Genomic DNA, 19,813 nt, shown 5'->3' on the forward strand with positions numbered 1-19,813 from the left:
AGACTGGTGTTCAATCATCTGGGCTCACTTGTTTTTAATGGCCTCATCAGGAGAAGTTCTGTCTGGTGAGAAAAACACTTTCTCCCCATGAACAGGGAAGAGTTGTGTTGGCCTCGCCTGGTGAACCAGAGGCCAGTGAGGGCCTCCCCCAGGGAGGTGGAGGGCATGGTGGGGGTGCCCCTTGGGCGATGCCAGATGGGCACTGTGTGCCTGGCACCTGGGCAATGCTCCTTGGGCACCTGAGCAATGCCTAATGAGGCAGTGCCAGGGGGCGGAATGAATGGTGGTGGGGCCTGTGAGTGGTTGGGACTTGGAGGGTGATGCCAGGATGACGGGGGGTCCTGTTGGTGGGCGGGCTAATGGCATAGGGCTTGTGGGTGGACAGAGCCAATGGGGGCAGTGTCATGAAGTGGGGCTTATGGGTGGGCGAGTTCAATGAGGGCAGAGTCTTTGCAGAGAGGGCACCCGCTGCCAATCTGTATGCAGTCGGTGGGAGAGGGTTGCCAGGCTGCGATCGGTGGGGGAGGGGGTCCGCGATTGGTCTGGGTAATGGTGGGGTCAGCGGGGGCTGCATCTCAGGCTGCAGGCTCCCTGTGATTGCAGCGGGGTGTTAGTTGAGGCTGTATGCGGACCACTGCTGCTGTTAATGAGCACGTGCAGCATCTGACATCTGCACATGTGCAATACCTCCCTCTACAGGCTGTCTGTCGGATGTGTTAAGCCCCACCCACAGCCTCTCTGGCCAGAAACAGACTAGTCCAAAGTTTAAAAGATAGAATGCGTAAGATTGTGCTTAAAAATGTGCCCAAAAAGTGGATCTGGAACTGTCCCAGTTTCACCCTGCCCCACATTTCTGAAAAATCTCGTAAAATTCCACACTTTGTTTACTGCTATCTAGCATTGCCTTCACTATGAGGTTATCAATTAATCCTATCGCATTATATAATACCAGGTCTGATATAATCTGCTCCCTGGTTGGCTTCAGAATGAGTCATTCTAAGAAATTATCCCAAAAACATTCTATGAATTCCTTATTTAGTCAACTTTTGCCCATTTGATTTTTTTCAATCTGTATGTAGATTATAAAATGCCCCATGATTATTGCAGTACCTTTCTGACAAGGTCCAATTATTTCTTCTTGTGTACTCTGTTACAGCTGGGGGACCTGTACACCACTCTCACAAACGACTTCTTGCCTTTATAATTTCTCATCTCAATCCAAATTGCTTCCACATCCTGATCTCCTGAACTCAGATCATCTTTCTCTAATGCATTGCACGGCAGTCATGCCTGACTGATGCGAATACTCTCTGTGATAAAGCTCATATCATGGAGATGCAGCAGATGTCCATACTCCCTCCATTCCAGGTTGATGATGATGACATGCAGTGGAGACAATCCATAGATTCTTACAGAGCTTACGTTAATATCTGACATCATGATGATGTAATGGGGAAAGTTTAACCTCTCTTAATCCTGTGGCATCCTTCGTGAGCTGAAACCTTGAGATTCACAGTATCACCAGGGGCAGAAACTGATGGGATTGGTGGGGGTGGGGTAGTTGGGGAAGGGGGGGGAAGAGAGGTTTGTAGTGACTACAACTCAGTGCTGCAAAGAACACACACAGGGAGAATGATGCAAATCTGTGATACCATTCCAGCAGATATTTTGATTCCCATTGAGATACATGCATGATTGATATGTTATTCACTGTCAAGGAACATCATCAATGTGCTGGGAAGGTTGAACAAACACAGGGAAGAAGCCTTGGGCTGAAAACCCTGCCTTTAGCTGAATATTAGGTACAAGTGATTAATACCCATTCCTACGCTGTGCAACGACAGTTTCTTAGCCTTTCTAACCTTGTCGTTACATCTTGGTGGATCCCCAACATGCACAACGAAGGTGAAGGCAGCCTGCTGTCTGCTATGCTCTTTTGTTGGTGATAACCTTGGCAGGCATCCTTTGGAGCTTTAAGCTGCATCTGGGGGCATTCTGTGGAACACGAGCTGAGGTAGTCACAGGAAGAGTGGATTCGGACACATGGGACACTCCTGGGGTCAGCTGGGTGGATGGCCCTGTGGGCTGAACCAGCTGATCCTCCTTCCTGTGTGCGCTTAGCTACCTCCTTCAGAGGGAAGAGCAGCTGGAGTGTGCTTGAGAACTCCCGCCTCACTCTGGCATAGACACTGGCGGATGTCAAAAAGTGACTCTGCCATGGAATGCAGCTCCTGCAGCAGTGCAAGATAGAGGTCTTGGGGCATGGGGTCTATGGTGGCCCCCACCCTATCAGGGTTGACCTCAGTTCGCTGGCCTGTTGGCGCTATTCCTTGGTGGACTGACTTCTCCATGAAGCCTTGCAATCTGAGGTGGGCAGGAGAAATTTCTTGATTCTTCCAAATTGCCTTTGGAGCTCCAGCAACTGAACCATGACCAAGTCCAGAGACATGTCCTGTGCCTCAGACTGATCAGATTCCTGGCTTACAGCAATCCTCCAAATGCCGGTATCCTGGGATGCCCCTGCCTCCACCTGCTCTAGACCTGAATGTGTGATGTGCTCACTACATTGTGACTATGAGGCAAATCTGGAACTAGGTCCACTGAGTTGTGTGCTTCTGCACTGGTGAAGCACTGTGTTAGTTCATCTATTTCAGAGTCTGTGAATTCCGCTTCTGTGCTGCTGTCAGTGATGGAGTTGAGGATTTGGCTCACAAACCCCTTTGGCTGCTTCCCAGATGTACCTGCGAAAGAAAGGTGAGGTGGCTAAGAAACAGGAGACTTGACTCATAGCATTGTTGTTTGATTGGTGCTGCAGTTTTGGATCCTCACTTGATTGAGCACCACAAACCTCACCATCAGGACAGCAATGTCCACATCCTCCCTGGCCAGCTCTATCCTCAAAATCCATGAAGATCTGTAATTCTGACATTCCTCCAACCATCTGTGATCTTTCCATCTTGTTGTGAGCTTGTCCTACATGAAGATAGATGAAGAGAATGTAAGCAGGATGCTTGCCCAGATAAATGATAAGGATGTCTGGCTTGTGTGGATGATGTGTGGAACCAGCAAGGTGATGAGGACATGACTCGCAGGAGAGATAAAGGTGTGTGTGGGGGAGCTAGTAACTGTGCATCTTGAGCTGGCAGTGAATGAGATCCCTGTAGATGTGCGATAGGTCTGTGAGTTGTAAGTGACAAGAATAATAACATCATCCTCTTCTGCCTTGGATGGTTGTCCCGTTCTGCTGGGTATGTAGGATTATTTCCTGCCATGATTGGTGATTTTGGTTGCAGGTCTTTGCCTAGGAAAAGTGCAAGTAGAGTACATGGCAGTGGACCTGCATTGCGACCAGCAGGTGCTCAAGAGACGTGTTGATGAACTTGGCTGCAGAATATTTCTGAGTCTGACAGCCATGACTTGATGTGGAGATGCAGGTGTCGGACTGGGGTAAACACAGTAAGAGGTTTCACAACATCAGGTTAAAGTCCAACAGGTTTATTTGATAGTAAACGTCACAAGCTTTCAGGACACGCTGTTACTTTGTCAGGTGAATGGAGAGTTCTGTTCAGAGACAGGGCATATAAAGGCACACACAGTTTACAGAATACTGGTTAGAATGCGAGTCTTTACAGCTAATCTGCTATTCAAGTCTTAAAGTTGCAGACAATGTGAGTGGGGATAATATTAAGCATAGGTTAAAGAGATGTGTATTGTCTCCAGACAGGACAGTAAGTGAGATGTTGCAAGTTCAGGCAAGTCATGGGGGTTACAGATAGTGTGACATTAACCCAAGATCCCGGTTGAGGCCATCTTCACGTGTGTGGAACATGGCTATCAGTTTCTGCTCAGCGACTCTGCGCTGTCATGTGTCGTGAAGGCTGCCTTGGAGAACGTTTACCCAAAGATCAGAGGCCGAATGCCCGTGACCGCCGAAGTGCTCACCAACAGGAAGGTAACAGTCTTGCCTCATGATTGTCGAGCAGTGTTCATTCATCCGTTGTCGTAGTGTCTGCATGGTCTCCCCAATGTACCATGCTTCGGGACATCCTTTCCTGCAGCGTATTAGGTAGACAACGTTGGCCAAGTTGCAAGACCATGTGCCATGCACCTAGTGGATGGTGTTCTCATGTGAGGTGATGGCGTCCGTGTCGATGATCTGGCATGTTTTGCAGAGGTGGCTGTGGCAGGGATGTGTGGTGTTGTGGTCACTGTTCTCCTGAAGGCTGGGTAGTTTGCTGCGGACAATGGTCTGTTTGAGGTTGTGCGGTTGTTTGAAGGTAAGAAGTGGGGGAGTGGGGAAGGCCCTGGCGAGATGTTTGTCTTCATCAATGACATGTTGAAGACTCCAGAGAAGACGTCGTAGCTTCTCTGCTCCGGGGAAGTACTAGACGACGAAGGGTACTCTGTCCACTGTGTCCCACGTTTGTCTTCTGAGGAGGTCGATGCGGTTTTTCACTGTGGCATGTCGGAACTGTCAATCGATGAGTCGAGCACCATATCCTGTTCTTATGAGGGCATCTTTCAGCTTCTGGGGGTGTCTGTTGCAATCCTCCTCATCTGAGCAGATCCTGTGTATACGGAGGGCTTGTCCGTAGGGGATGGCTTCCTTAACATGTTTATGTGGAAGCTGGAGAAGTGGAGCATCATGAGGTCATCTGTGGGCTTGTGGTACAGTGAGGTGCTGAGGTGACAGTCCTTGATGGGGATGCGTGCGTCCAAGATTACAACCAATTCCGGTGAATAGTCCAATGTGAGTCTGATGGTGGGATGGAACTTGTTGATGTCATCATATAGTTGTTTCAATGATGATTCACCATGAGTCCAAAGGAAGAAAATGTCATCAATGTAACTAATGTATAGAATCAGTTGAAAGTCCTGTGCAGTGAAGAAGTCTTGTTCCAGCCTGTGCATGAAGATGTTGGCATATTGAGGTGTGAATTTGGTCCCCATGGCTGTTCTGTGTGTCTGGAAGAAGAATTGGTTGTTGAAGGTGAAGACGTTGTGGTCCAGGATGAAGCGGATGAGTTGTCAAATTGCATCTGGAAACCGGCAGTTGTCGATGTCGAGTGCTGAGGTAGTTGCAGCAATGCCATCGTCATGGGGGATGTTGGTGTAGAGTGCCGAGACATCCATTGTGACAAGGAGTGCCCCTGGTTCAACTGCTCCATGTGTGCTGAGTTTCTGTAGGAGTCATAGTATCACGACAAAAGCTGGGGGGTCTTTGTACAATGGGTTTCGGGATGCTCTTGACGTAGCCAGAGAGGTTCTTGCACAATGTCCCTTTGCCCAATACCTTGGGACAGCCAGGTGTGTTTGCCTTGTGTATCTTTGGGAGGCTGTAGAGATCTCCAACACGGGAAGTATGTGGGATGAGAGCACGGAGGATGCTCTGAAGGTTTGGATCAAAGGTCTTGATCAGAGTGTTGAGTTGGCCGGTGTGTTCTTTGGTCAGATCTGCAGTACCTGTATGTAGTGTTCCTCGTTGTTCAGTTGTCAGTACACTTCTTTGCAGTAATCTGTTCTGTTCAGTATGACAAAGGCCCCTCCTTTGTCTGCTGGTTTGATGACAATGTTGCAGTTGATCTTGAGGGCGTGGATAGCGTTGCATTATGCTTGGGTGATGTTCAAGGCTGTCTTGTGAGTATGGTTGATGAATCTGGTGTTGACGGACCTCCTGATGGTTTGAGCATACATGTCCAGTCAAGGGCAACGGCCTTCTGGAGGAGTCCAATTGGACTCTTTCCTCTTCGGTTGCTGCATTGCGGATCTCTCTGTTGGCTGTTCCAGTTCATTGGCTCTCATTGTGTTCGTTGTTGGTGTCTTTGGGTTTGTGGAAGAATTCCTGCAGCCTCATTCGCCTGATGAACTCCTCTGTGTCCGCTGCAAGGCTGCCACAGCAAAAGACCGCATCGACCTCCTTAGAAGACAAACACGGGACACAGTGGACAGAGTACCTTTCGTCGTCCAGTGCTTCCCTGGAGCGGAGAAGCTACGACATCTTCTCCGGAGTCTTCAACATGCATTGATGAAGACGAACATCTCGCCAGGGCCATCCCCACACCCCCACTTCTTGCCTTCAAACAACTGCATTGCCTCAAAACAGACCATTGTCCGCAGCAAACTACCCAGCCTTCAGGAGAACAGTGACCACAACACCACACAACCTGCCACAGCAACCTCTGCAAGACATGCCGGATCATCAACATGGAAGCCATCATTTCACATGAGAATACCATCCACCAGGTACACGGCACATACTCTTGCAACTCGGCCAACGTTGTCTACCTAATATGTTGCAGGAAAGGATGTCCCAAAGCATGGTACATTGGGGAGACCATGCAGACACTATGACAACGGATGAATGAACACTGCTCGACAATCATGAGGCAAGACTGTCCCCTTCCTGTTGGGGAACACTTCAGCGGTCACGTGCATTCGGCCTCTGATCTTCGGGTAAACATTCTCCAAGGCAGCCTTCACGATACACGACAGCGCAGAGTCGCTGAGCAGAAACTGATAGCCAAGTTCTGCACACGTGAGAACGGCCTCAACCGGGATTTTGGGTTCATGTCACACTATCTGTAACCCCCATGACTTGCCTGAACTTGCAACATCTCACTTACTGTCCTATCTGGAGACAATACGCATCTCTTTAACCTACACTAAATGCTATCTCCACTCACATTGTCTGTGTCTTTAAGACTTAAATAGCAGGTTAGCTGTAAAGACTTGCATTCTAATAGTATCCTGTAAACTGTGTGTGCCTTTATATGCCCTGTCTCTGAACAGAACTCTCCACTCACCTGATGAAGGAACAGCGTGTTCCAAAAACTTGTGGCGCTTACTATCAAATAAACCTGTTGGACTTTAACGGATCATATGCCGATTTCTGTAAAGATTCTGCTCTTGGAGAATTTTTAAGGCAGAGGTAGATAGATTAATGACTAACAAGCGAGTCAGAGGGTATCGGTGTTGGCAGGAAAGTGGTGTTGAAGCCACAGTTGGATGAGCCATAATTTTATTGAATGGTGGAGGAGACTCAGGGGTCCAAATGATCTGCTACTTTTCCTAATTCGTCTATTCAAGCGTAACTGGGACCCCAAAATAAAACTCATCAAACAGCATCATTAAAAAAAATGCAGTGAGTGCTGCTATTTGTCACAATTCTGACTAGGAGCAAGTTAATGGCAGTGCTCCCATTCTCAGCCAGTCAATGGCAGTGCGCCCACTATCGGCCAGTCAACGCATTGCTCCCACTCTCGGCCAGTCACTGACAGGTTCTAGAACACTGCCGGCTCTCTGCGCACGCGCGGTCCTGGTTCTGCCAGCCGAAAGCCCGCCGGAATGTTCGAGAAGCGGCCGAGGATATCCGGAGATTGCCGAGGAGGGAGCGTGGAGCGGCGGCCGGGCAGCTTTCAGATTCACTCTTACAGCCTCCTGGAGGGAAATGTCTGTCTTGTGTTACAACAGAGGCTGCGGACAGCGTTTTAATCCCGAGCAAAACAACGACGGTAAGACGGAGGGGGAACCCGAGTTGTAATGTTGGGGCTGAGTGTGAACTGGTGAGGGCCCGGCTGGGACAGGGAGGAAACCCGCCTCCAAACCCAAAGGATATCCCTTTGGTTCGCTTCCGTTCATTTTCACTATCAATAAAAGGAATAATAAATTAGAATTGCACCGAGCCTTGGTTTTAAGTTGTATTTTAACTCTGATTATTGTGTGATTTATAGATAATCTTGGAGTTTTCAGTCATTAAGAATTATGTACATACGTTTGCTTAGGAGCTAATAATGAAAACTTTTCGCCCATGATATTACCAAAGCTGAATCTCCCAATATCAACATCCCATGGTTAACATTGACCAGAAACTGAACTGTGTTGGCCCTTTAAATTTTTATTTATTATTGTCACAAGTAGGCTTTAACACAGCAGTTCAGTTACTGTGAAAATTCCCTAGTCGCCACACTCTGGCACCTGTTCAGGTACACTGAGGGAGAATTTAGTGTGGCCAATACATCTAGCCAACATGTCTCTCAGACTGTGGGAGGAAACCAGAGCAGACAGGGGAGGACATACAGACTTCGCGCTGACAGTGACCCAAGCTGAGAATCGAACTCCGGTACTAGAGCAGGTACGTAACTAGGAATACTGTGAGTAACTTGTCTCCTGACTCCATGAAGCCTGCCTCTAAATCAAAAGTCAGGAGTGAGATGGAATACTGTCCACTTGCCTAGATGATTGTAGTGCCAACAAGATTCAAGAACCTCAACACCATAATGGATAAAGCCACCTGCTAGATTGGCACACCTTCCACAAAAAAGTATTTTTGGGCAGCACGGTAGCACAGTGGTCAGCACTGCTGCTTCGCAGCTCCAGGTACCAGGGTTCGATTCCTGGCTTGGGTCACTGTCTGTGTGGAGTTTGCACATTCTCCTCGTGTCTGTGTGGGATTCCTCTAGGTACTTTGGTTTCCTCCCACAGTCCAAAGATGTGTGGGGTTATATTGATTGGTCATGCTAAAAATTGTCCTTACTGTCCTGAGATGTGTAGGTCAGAGATATTAGTGGGTAAATGTAGAGATATGGGGGTGGGGTGTGGGTGGGATTGTGGTCGGTGCAGACTCAATGGGCTGAATGGCCTCTTTCTGTACTGTGGGGTTTCTATGCTTCTATTTTTTCTGTTTCCTCTACTATTGATGCACAGTCACAGCAGTGTGTAGCATCACACATGAAGGCACCTTCCAATCCATGACTGCTGTCATCTTCAAGGACAAGGGAAGTTCCACTCCATGTCACTCACCATACTGATGTGGAAACGTATTGCCATTCCTTCACTATCACTGGGTCAAAATCTTGGAACTTACGTTAAATGTTCCTACACCATAAGGATTACAGTCCAAGGAAGCAGCTCACACCGACTTCTCAAGGCCAGTTACGGATGGGCATAAATGCTGGCCTAGCCAGCAATATCCACATCCCGTAAATTAAGTTTAAAGAATCAGATGGTAGTCATTTGGCCTGTCGTGCCCATGTCTGCTCTCTGAAAGAGCAACTTCCCTACCCTCTACCCTTTTTCTCCGTAACAGTAGAAATGTTTCTATTCAGATAATTCCTTTGTTCCCTTTTGATAGCTACAATTAAATCTGCCTTTTGGATCTGCTATTTTCGACTTGTTCCCAAGTGAGATTCCCCAGATTTGTTATCCCAGATAAGGTCCCTCAATTTGTTAAATTCCAGATGGTATATTCCCAGTTGCCCTGGGTGAGGAGGGATGAGCTGGTTCCCTTTCTTCATTCAGTCCTCTTTATTACTTGCAATAAGATTAATTTTCAAAGGATCCCTTGGATACCTTTTCCCAGCCCAATATATTTCTGTTTTAAAAGGAGCTAATTTAAAGAGAGTGAGTTTATTTGCTACTAAATAGCTAATGGCAGCACTGCTGAATCACAGCTCCAGGGACCTGGATTCGATTCCTGGTTTGGGTCACCATCTGTGGAGTTTGCACATTCTCCCCATGTCTGCGTAGGTTTCCTCCAGGGTGCTCTGGTTTCCTCCTGCAGTCCAAAGATGTGCGGGTTAGGTTGATTGGCCATGCTAAATTGCTCTTTAGTGTCCCAGGATGCATAGGTTAGGGGGATTAGCAAGGTAAATATGTAGGCTTACAGGGTACAGGGCCTGGGTGGGATTGTGGTCGGTGCAGACTCGATGGCCTCTTTCTGTACTGTCGGGATTCTATGTTGTATGATTCTAAATGCAAGAAGAGCGATAGAGCACATGCGCGTATATTTGCACAAACTAGAAATGAGAATTGAGTCCAAAAGTTTTTAAAAAATGAATCAGTCTTGACATGTCCATTTGTGATTCCAGTAGTGCTGGTGATAGCCAGTTTTGAGATTCTTATATTCTGCGATTTTGCTGAGAAGCTGCCCTGCTGGTTTACTTCAGCAACGATGTGGACTTCAGCAATGACAGTTGCCTGCAAAACCTTTTGCAGGATTCTGCTGCTGTCTTTCCTCCTGTGATCCACACACTAAGTTTTGCAGTTGGCTTTTATTCCAGGATGGAACATCGGTCTGGAACATTGTTCACGGGATCTCTTTCCTGCTGGGATGCTAATCAGCCCCCAGGAGATGACATTTAGTTTCTGAATGGCTTTTGTACTTTTGATGAATCCCTGTCTAAAAACAGGATGTGATTGCCTTGTTTTTCTATAATTCTGAGCAAGTGATGCTGCATCAATAATCTGAATGATACAGAATGATTCTCAGCTCCTGATCTCATCACAGGACTACACACATAATCTAAACCTCAAAGATGAGGTGAGTGTATGTACCCTCACCATTAAGGCAGCATTCAACCCAGGATCGCAACATGCAGCCCTGGCAAATTTAACATCAGTGGTACTTGCCAAGAAAGATGGCTGTGGCCTATAATGTCCATTTTTAAAACCACAGGTCTTGTTCAAAAGTTCAGTAAATCCGTATGTAATTTGGGTTTTTTTTTAACCATTTTGATCTAGTTCTTGAAACCATCTGCCAGTGGGAAGTTTCTCCCTGTTTGTCTTCTTCAGACCCTTCATGGTTTTGAACACCTCTGTCAAATCTCATGTCAACTTTGCCTTGTAGTATAGCCTCATGTTCTCCAATATATTCACATAACTAAAAGTACCTCATCCGTACAGCCATTTTTGTAAATCTTCACTGTGTCTAATGACTTCAGATCCTTGAAAGTGTGGTGCCTACAATTGGACACAGTGGATACAATTGAGGCCGAACCAGCATTTTATAAAGTTTCACAATAACTTCCTTGCTTTTGTACTCTATGCCCCTATTTATAAAGCCCAGGATCTTGTATGCTTTATTAAACTTAAATAATTTATATCCACAAGTACTCTACTTTTTTAAGATGGTACACTTCAGCCTCTCCTCATCCTGCCAGGAAAACTATCACTTCACTGCAAAAAAGAATTGTCACATGTAACGTTTGCAACTCTCCAGTCCTCAACTATCACACCATTACCTACTGGAGGATTATTGCCAGCGACTCTGTGATTTTCACCTTTACTTCCCTCAGATTATCAGATCTGGTCTGGATGATTTAAATACAGCTAGCCTTTCTAATACCATCTCTGTCATTTGTTTCGAGCCCATCCAGTATTTCAAGAACCTGTTCTCACAATGACTTTGACAACATCCTCTTTCTTGGTAAAGACAGGTGCGAAGTGCTATGTGAAATACCACAGTCATGCCTTCCATCTTCTTGCATAAATGGCTTTTTTTTTTGGTCACAGGTGGCCAGAGTGGTGAAAAAGGTATTCAGCATGCTTGGTTTCATCAGTCAGAATATTGAATACAGGAGTTGGGATGTCTTGTTGAAGTAGCCTAATTGGGCAACTAAAAGTTATTAACGAAACTAACTTTTTCATTTGTTGGCCTCACTCCTTTTATTATTCCTATGTCTGTAAAAGACATATAAACTCAGCTTTTTAAAGATGGCCTGTTATTCTGTTAGTTTTTCCTGCTAATTTTTGTTTCCAGTTTATCTGGACCAGATTTGTTCTTGAGCCACTGAGATTGGGCTTCCTCCAATTAATTTTCATTTTGTATTGTTCCTTTTCTGTAGCTAACCTAAACCTTTTGATAATGTGACTACTGTCCCATAAACATTCCCCAACTGATACTTAACCCACTTTATCTCCCAAAACAAGACTCAGCAATATGGCCTTCCTCGTTGGGCTGTATATACTGATCCACAAAATTTCCCTGAACACGTTTTGGAAACTTCTTCCTCTCTGCCCTTTTATACTATTACGCTACTCTATATTGGGATAATTAAAGCCTCTATATAGCTACACAATAGTTGTTGCAACTCTCCCATTAATTGGTGGCCTATAGAATACGCCCAGTATTATAATGGTATCTTTTGTTCCTTAGCTCTACTAAATAATTTCTATTCTTGGCTACTCCAGGATGTTGTTCCTCTCCACTACTAGCATTACTTTTAGTAACCACATATCACACAGACATCAATAAAAGTGCACCGTATGAAGCTACCCCATCTCTAACAGATTTGATTTGCTGCATGTCGCTTATCTTGATGGAAGGATGTCTGTACTGAGTGCTTCACCTGCTGACCTCTCCATCGGGGAGGCTGAGGACAACCAAGAACTCATTTTCTCAATCCCTTTTCTCCTGATCCTTTCACCTCAAAAGCTAAGTACAAAGAGCTAATAGAGTTTCTTCATCGGTAAGACTGAGAACAACCGTACAGCTGACTCCCCATTGGGTTCCCAGGTTCCGTCCAATCCAATCTTGACATCCTGTGACACTTCTTCTCCCTTTCCTTCTTCACACAAACCTTTCTAGCCTATTTTACAGAATCACAGTATCTCTACAGTGCAGAAGGCCATTTGTCCCATCAAGTCTGCACTGGTTCTCTGAAAAAACATTTTACCTAGTCTTGTTCAATTGGGCCAGTAGGCTGACGAATAGTAGATGGAGTTTAATTTAGATAAAAGCGAGGTGATGCATTTTGGTAGATTGAACCAGGGCAGGACTTACTCAATAGTAGGGCATTGGGAAGAGTTACAGAATAAAGAGATCTAGGGGTACATGTTCATAGCCCCTTGAAAGTGGAGTCACAGGTGCTAGAGTTGGTGAAGAAGGTATTCAGTGTGCTTGGTTTCATCGGTCAGAACATTGAATACAGGAGTTGGGACATCTTGTTGAAGTTGTACAAGACATTGGTAAGGCCACACTTGGAATACTGTGTGCAATTCTAGTCACCCTAATATAGAAAGGATATTATTAAACTAGAAAGAGTGCAGAAAAGATTTAGTAGGATGCTATTGGCACTTGGTTTGCATTATAAGGAGAGGCTGGATGGACGGGACTTTTTTCTCTGGAGCGTAGAAGGCTTAAGAGGTGATCTTATAGATGCCTCTAAAATAATGAGGGTCATAGATTGTCTAGATAGTCAATATCTTTTCCCAAAGAAAGGGGAATCTGAAACGCGAGGGCATAGTTTTAAGCTGAGAGGGCAGAGGGGCAATTTTTCAGAGGGTGGAGTGTCTGGAACAAGCTGCCAGAGGTAGTAGTAGAGGTACAATTTTGTCTTTTAAAAAACATTTAGACAGTTACATGGGTAAAATGGTTATAGAGAGATATGGGCCAAATGCAAGCAATTGGTATTAGATTAGGCATTTAACAGAAAAGGTGGCATGGATAAGTTGGGCCGAAGGGCCTCTTTCATGCTGTAAACCTCTACTGAGATGAAGGCAAAATACTGCAGATTTGAAACAAAAGCAGAAAATGCAAAAACAGAAACAGCTTTGATGAAGGGTTATTCTGACTTAAAATGCTGACATTATTCCCTCTCCACAGTTTCTGTCAAACCTGCTGAGATTTTCCAATATTTCCTGCTTCTGTTCCTTTTTAATATTGCTGCCCTCCTCCTTTCTTCCTTATTTTTCTGGGTTCAATTCCAGCCTTGAATGACTGCCTGTAGAATTTTCACAGTCTCCCGTGTCTGCGTGGTTTCCTCCCACAGTTCAGAGATGCATTGGTTATGCTAAATTTTTGCTCCGTGTACCTGAACAGGCGCCGGAGTGTGGGGACTATGGAATTTTCAGTGACTTCATTTCAGTGTTGATGTAAGCCTACTTGTGACACTAATAAGAAACTTATAACTTACAAACTCAAGATGTGCTGGTTAGGCTGATTGGCCATTTATAATTGTCACTTAGTGTTAGGTAGACAAGTAGGATAAATCTCTTTGGCTACAGGGTTAGGTCCTGTATGGGATTGCTGCTGGTGCAGGCTTGATGGGCTGAATGGGCTTTCTGCACTGTAGGGGTTCAATGATTTCTGCGATTAGAATCTATGATGCTAATTATCCCTAATTTCGTCTCTCCAGAGCTGAAACCTCAAAATAAAAATAAATCAAACAGCACCCATTAAAAAATAGTGCTGCTATTTAGTCACAACTCCCACTATCAGCCAGTCCACTGACAGGTTCTAGAACACTGCCGGATCTCTGCGCACGCGCGGTCCTAGTTCCGCCAGCCGAGAGGCCGCTGGAATGTTCGAGAAGCGGCCGAGAATATCCGGAGATTGCCGAGGAGGGAGCGTGGAGCGGAGGCGGTAGCTGCTGGATCAGAGCGGCGGCCGGGTAGCTTTCAGATTCACTCTTACAGCCTCCTGGAGGGAAATGTCTGTCTTGTGTTACAACAAAGGCTGCGGACAGCGTTTTAATCCCGAGCAAAACAACGACGGTAAGACGGAGGGGGAACCCGAGTTGTAATGTTGGGGCTGAGTGTGAACTGGTGAGGGCCCGGCTGGGACAGGGAGGAAACCCGCCTCCAAACCCAAAGGATATCCCCTTGGTTTGCTTCCGTTGTGGCTGCAAGTGCAGGTCAGTGAATTCAGTGGTGAGCAACTCGCCTGATTCCCCAAGATGCCTTTACAATCCACGATGTACAAGTCTGGAGTGTGATGGGATATCCTTCATTTGGCAATGTTCTATAGAGCAACAAATACGAGAGAAACAGAGGAGCACGCCTAAAGAGAGATCACAGGTGTGCAAGGCCTAGAAGGTGGAGGGATTGGTGTCCAATCCAAATATTGATTAGGAAAGTTTTAGAGTACAGGATAAGGCAGAGATGGGATTTCTGAAATGTGTTCAGGACAGCTTCCTTGATTTTAGTGTGCTCTTTTCCATCTAGGAAGGGGGGGGGGTCAGGTGCTAGGGAATGATGTGGGCCAAATGAATGGAAGAAGAGTAGTAATATGAGGTTTAGATTAATATTGAAGAGCAAGGAACAATCTAAAGTTGAATTTCTAGATTAGAAGAAAGCTAACTTTAATTGGTTGGGGAGGATTTAGTTAATGTAAAAATGTAAATGAAGTTTCAAAAAATCCTAATGAAATGTTTCAGGCACCCACTAGGTACATTCCATTAAGATGGAAAAGTGGGGTAACCAAAGCTAGAGTTTCCTGGTGGTTGATGCAGTAGGCGATGGTGCATGAGTCGCAAAAACCCAGCTTGCAGGTGCAGCAGGTAGTCAGGAAGGCGAATGGGATGCTGGCCTTCATAGCGAGGGGGATTGAATATAAAAGTAGGGAGGTCTTGCTGCGGCTGTATAGGGCATTGGTGAGGCCTCAGCTGGAGTACTGTGTGCAGTTTTGGGCGCCGTACTTACGCAAGGATATTTTGGCCTTGGAGGGAGTGCAGAGGAGGTTTACTAGGCTGATGCTGGAGTTGAGGGAGTTGAGCTATGAGGAGAGGCTGAATAAACTAGGCTTGCCCTCGTTAGAGTTTAGAAGAATGAGGGGAGATCTCATTGAGATGTATAAGATGATGAATGGGATGGATAGGATAGAGGTGGAGAGACTATTCCTGCTCAGAAAGGACAGTAGGACTGGGGGCACAGCCTCAAGATAAAGGGGGGACGGTTTAGAACAGAGTTGAGGAAGAACTTCTTCACTCAAAGGGTGGTGAATCTCTGGAATTCTCTGCCCGTTGAAGTGGTGGAGGCTACCTCGCTAAATATTTTTAAGACGCGGGTTGATGGGTTTTTGATAAGAGGGGATTAAGGGTTATGGGGAGAGGGCGGGAATGTGGAACTGAGCCATGACAGGTCAGCCATGATCTTATTGAATGGCGGGGCAGGCTCGAAGGGCTAGATGGCCTACTCCTGCTCCTATTTCTTATGTTCTGTTGAGGAAGGTAGAGAATATAATGAATCAAAAAAAGTGTAGGATGTGTGCCAGTGAATTCTTCAAGTGGGAATCAGGCCTGAGAATAGACTGGCAGTTAGTGTAAAAAGTAATCCAAAAGTCTTCCACTCGTTACTAATTACATGCCAACAGTAGGGTGGGGTGGCACTAGTAGGGGGCAAAGATGGTGAAATGTGCTTGGCAGTTAATGAGTACTTTGTAGAGACTTTTGAGGAAGAGGATGCTGACAGAGTATCTGTAGAAGTCAAGATGATAGAAGTAATGGATGGGGTGAAGTTGTTAGGCAGTATGGATGTGATATGCTGGCTTTGCTTAAGATTGGAAAAGTCAGCTGGACTGATCTCGGACTTGTAAGGGAAGGACCATGTAAAAAACTGGTGTTCTCCAAGGGTGACCACCGGGATTGTTGCTTTTTTTGATATGATTTGGATATTGGAATAGAATTTTAAAATTTCTCAGTGGCATTGTTGCAATCCCAATAAAGAACAATATTTTTAAAATATTTAGAACTTCCCAGCAATCGGCGCAAAAGATCACATAACAAGATTTTACATTTTAAACCTTCAGTAGGCAACAAACTGAAATCAGTACTAACTAAATAGAGGTATGCTGTCAAAGTGCTTCGTCTTTCATTTATCAACACAAGACCAAGAATCTTGGCAGTTAACTTGTGTTATTCATTTACAGAATGTTGGTGTTGCTGGCTAGGTCAGCATTTATTGCCTATCCCTAATTGCCCTTGCGAAGGTGATGGTGAGTTGCCTTCTTGAGCCACTGCATTTCCTGAGATCTAGATACACCCACAGTTCTGTTGGGGATTTTGACCCAATGACAGTGTAGGAACGGTGATATATTTCCAAGTCAGAATGGTGATGGTAATGTCTGTATGCACGTCCTCTTACCAACGAATCAGGACCCTCATGCAGTGTAGATTGTTGTTCTCTTGCATCAGTTGCATTTGTCCTGATGCTTCGACAGCACATTTCTTTTATCAGCACTACTCAAGTTCTGTACTACCAAGTGAGGATTGATTGAATGTTACTTAATACACAACTAATATACTAAACCACATAGAAGTTATCTCCCCTTTAGATTAATGCAACTGAAAACCTCATTATACCAAACTCTTCATGGATGCATAGTTTTAAGTTTAAAGTCAAACTCCTCCAGTGTTTTCAGGATCCCTTCTCTCTTCTTCAATGTGAATCTGACAGTGGCCTTTTGAACCAAATCTTCACTCAAAAACAGAAAATGCTGGAAATACTCAACTTAGGCAGCATCTGTGTAGAGAGCCTCCCTCTGGCTTAATTCATTCAGCATTTGCAGTATTTTGCTTTCACGCAACCCTTCTTAAGATTCCATGTTCTCTAACATTTCAAATTCCTTGTTTCCTGGATTGTGGATTTCTTCCTCGCTAGTTCTCCACTGTGTGGCTAATCTAGTAGCAGTCCTTTTTCTGCTGCCCAGCATAACAAGCAACTGTTGTGGTTTCCCTCTCCCCAGTTCCTTTCATCAGACTCTCAAAATGAGACAATCAGCAAGACTAGCTGCCTTTTCTTTAGTGTCTAAGTGTAAAGCTTGCATCTGTTTTTGAATACACTTTGACCTGGGCCACATGTGCTTTCCTGTGGAAAGCATGTCACATGGGCTTACACCAGGCGAAGGCAACACAACTTGCACCATTTCTTTTGCCTCGAATTAAAAGAGACAGTTTAAAACACACACTTATGAAGCCTAGCAGTCATAACAATACCAAAGACAAGTGGCACGTAAAATTTAGCAGTGAAATGTGAAGTGATATGTTTTTCAGAAAAGATAAGGAGAGATGAAAATTTCACTCTTCTAGAGTTGGAGGGACAATGGACCTGGGGTTGCATGTTCTTGGAGCTTTGAAGGTGACAGGATATATTGAAAGGGTGGCTCACAAAGCATATGAGAAACATTGAGTACAAAAGCAAGGAAGTTATGCAAACCTTTATAAAGATTTTACACAACACAACTAGAGTCTTGTTCCTATTCAGAACACTTTTGGAATGATGATGGAATCCATTAGAAGGTGCAGAAGAGGTTTATCAGAATGATTCCAGGACTGAAGGATGAACCACTGAGAGATTTTAGCTATGAGATTAGATTTAAGGTGAGGTTCTCCTTAAAACAAAGGAGATTGAGGGGAGATTTGATCGGTGGTCTACAAGATATGACAGATTTGGACAAGGTATGCAGAAACTCTCCCCATCAGCTGATGGTACTTAGTAACAAAGCTTTATGGTTTTGGACAAGAGATGCAAGGAGATGTACCCAAGTGGTTGGTGGAAATGGAGATGATCAAATTGGCTAGGTACTTGCAGAGCTATTGAGTAAGAAACTGGAGAACCAAGGACTTGATTGGCTGCTTCTACTGCAATGACCCAGACTTTGGGATCTTCATGATTTTTCACATAATAAAACATGTCGCTGGTATTACTTCTTAATATCAAAACTCAAACCCATTTCTATCCACTATGTAACCTCTTGCCCCAAATGCTTGGGACAGGGGCATTTCTGGATTAGAATGTCAGAATTCCTAACCACAAGTGTGTGGAACAAATATAAATAAGAGACCTGAGACATAAAGCAATGATAAAACGTTATGATGCTAACTAAAATGATATTTATCCATATACTGTCTTCCATATTTCCATAGTTTTACACTGTACCAAAATACCATTTGGCTGGTGTATCCTCAGCCTTGTGCTATAACAGAAGTGTAATAAGGAAATGTTTTTTAAGGGACAACTGGTAAGGCTGCAGGACAGACATGTGCCTGTAAAGAGGAAGGATAGGAAAGGTAGGATTATAGAGCCAAGGATAACTAGAGATATTGAGGACTTGATCAGAAAAAGAGAGGCTATGTTAGGTCCAGGCAACTGAGAATGGAGAGAGCTTTGGAAGAATACAGAGAGAGTAGGAAGGAACTCAAACAGGGAGTTAGGGCGAAAAGGGGGCACAAAATGGTGTTGGCAGACAAGATTAAGGATAATCCAAAGACATTTTATTCATATGTTGGGAACAAAAGCGTTGTTAGAGAAAAAAATCCGTCCTCTTGGGGGCAAAGGAGGGGAACTATGTTTAGAGCCCGAGGGAATGGGGGAGATCCTGAATGAATACTTTGCATCAGTATCCACAAAGGAGAGGGACTTGTTGCCTGGAAGTGTCTTGGAGGGAATTGTCGACGTGTTGGAGAAGATCTCCATTACATGGGAGGAAGTGTTAGGGTTTTTAGGTAACATTACAACTGACAAATCTCCGGGGCCTGATGGCATTTATCCTAGGCTGCTCAGGGAGACAAGAGATGAGATTGCTGGGCCTCTGATGGAAATCTTTGTCTCGTTGGACACAGGTGAGGTCCCAGAGGATTGGAGGATAGCGTATGTGGTACCGTTGTTTAAAAAGGGTAGTAGGGATAACCTGGGTAATTGTAGGCCGGTGAGCTTGATGTCAGCGGTAGGGAAGTTGTTAGAGAGGATTCTTAGGATGTATACGCATCTAGAACACAGCAATCTGATTAGTGACAGGCAACATGGCTTTGTAAAGGGGAGGTTGTGCCTTACAAATCTGGTAGCATTTTTTGAGGAGGTGACAAAAACGGTTGACGAAGGACGAGCCGTGGATGTCGTCTGTGGATTTCAGTAAGGTGTTTGATAAAGTCCCTCATGGCAGGTTGGTGAAAAAGGTTAAGGCCCGTGGGATACAAGGACAGGTGGCTAAATGGATTGAGAACTGGCTTGGCAACAGGAGGCAGAGGGTAGCAATGGAAGGATCTTCTTCTAGCTGGAGGTCTGTGACTAGTGGTGTGCCGCAGGGCTCTGTACTGAGACCTCTGCTATTTGTAATATATATAAATGATTTGGAAGAGGGAGTAACTGGTGTGATCAACAAGTTTGCAGATGACACAAAGATGGCTGGACTTGCTGATAGTGGTGAACAGTGTTGGACAATACAGCAGGATATAGATAGGCTGGTAAATTGGGTGGAGAAATGGCAGATGGAATTTAATTCAGAGAAATGCAAGGTGATGCATTTTGGAAGAAACAATGT

General features: G+C 45.0%; 1 protein-coding gene across 2 annotated transcripts in view; it reads left to right on the forward strand.

Moving 5' to 3' along the window:
* The first annotated feature begins 7,368 nt into the window (after positions 1–7,368).
* Positions 7,369–19,813, forward strand: part of LOC145348923 (cysteine and histidine-rich domain-containing protein 1-like) — a 43,132-nt gene continuing 30,687 nt past the window's right edge. The window contains exon 1 of one of the 2 annotated variants that reach the window (XM_080197012.1): positions 7,369–7,511. In XM_080197012.1, the coding sequence (XP_080053138.1) occupies positions 7,448–7,511 (64 nt within the window). In that variant the 5' untranslated portion in view covers positions 7,369–7,447. Of the gene's footprint in view, positions 7,512–14,110; positions 14,272–19,813 lie in introns of those variants that run through there. The other variant, XM_080197011.1, reaches the window with a different exon arrangement.

The sequence above is a fragment of the Carcharhinus amblyrhynchos genome, chromosome 10 (assembly GCF_965287045.1).
Source record: "Carcharhinus amblyrhynchos chromosome 10, sCarAmb.v2.hapA, whole genome shotgun sequence".
NCBI classification, from domain to species: Eukaryota; Metazoa; Chordata; class Chondrichthyes; order Carcharhiniformes; family Carcharhinidae; genus Carcharhinus; species Carcharhinus amblyrhynchos.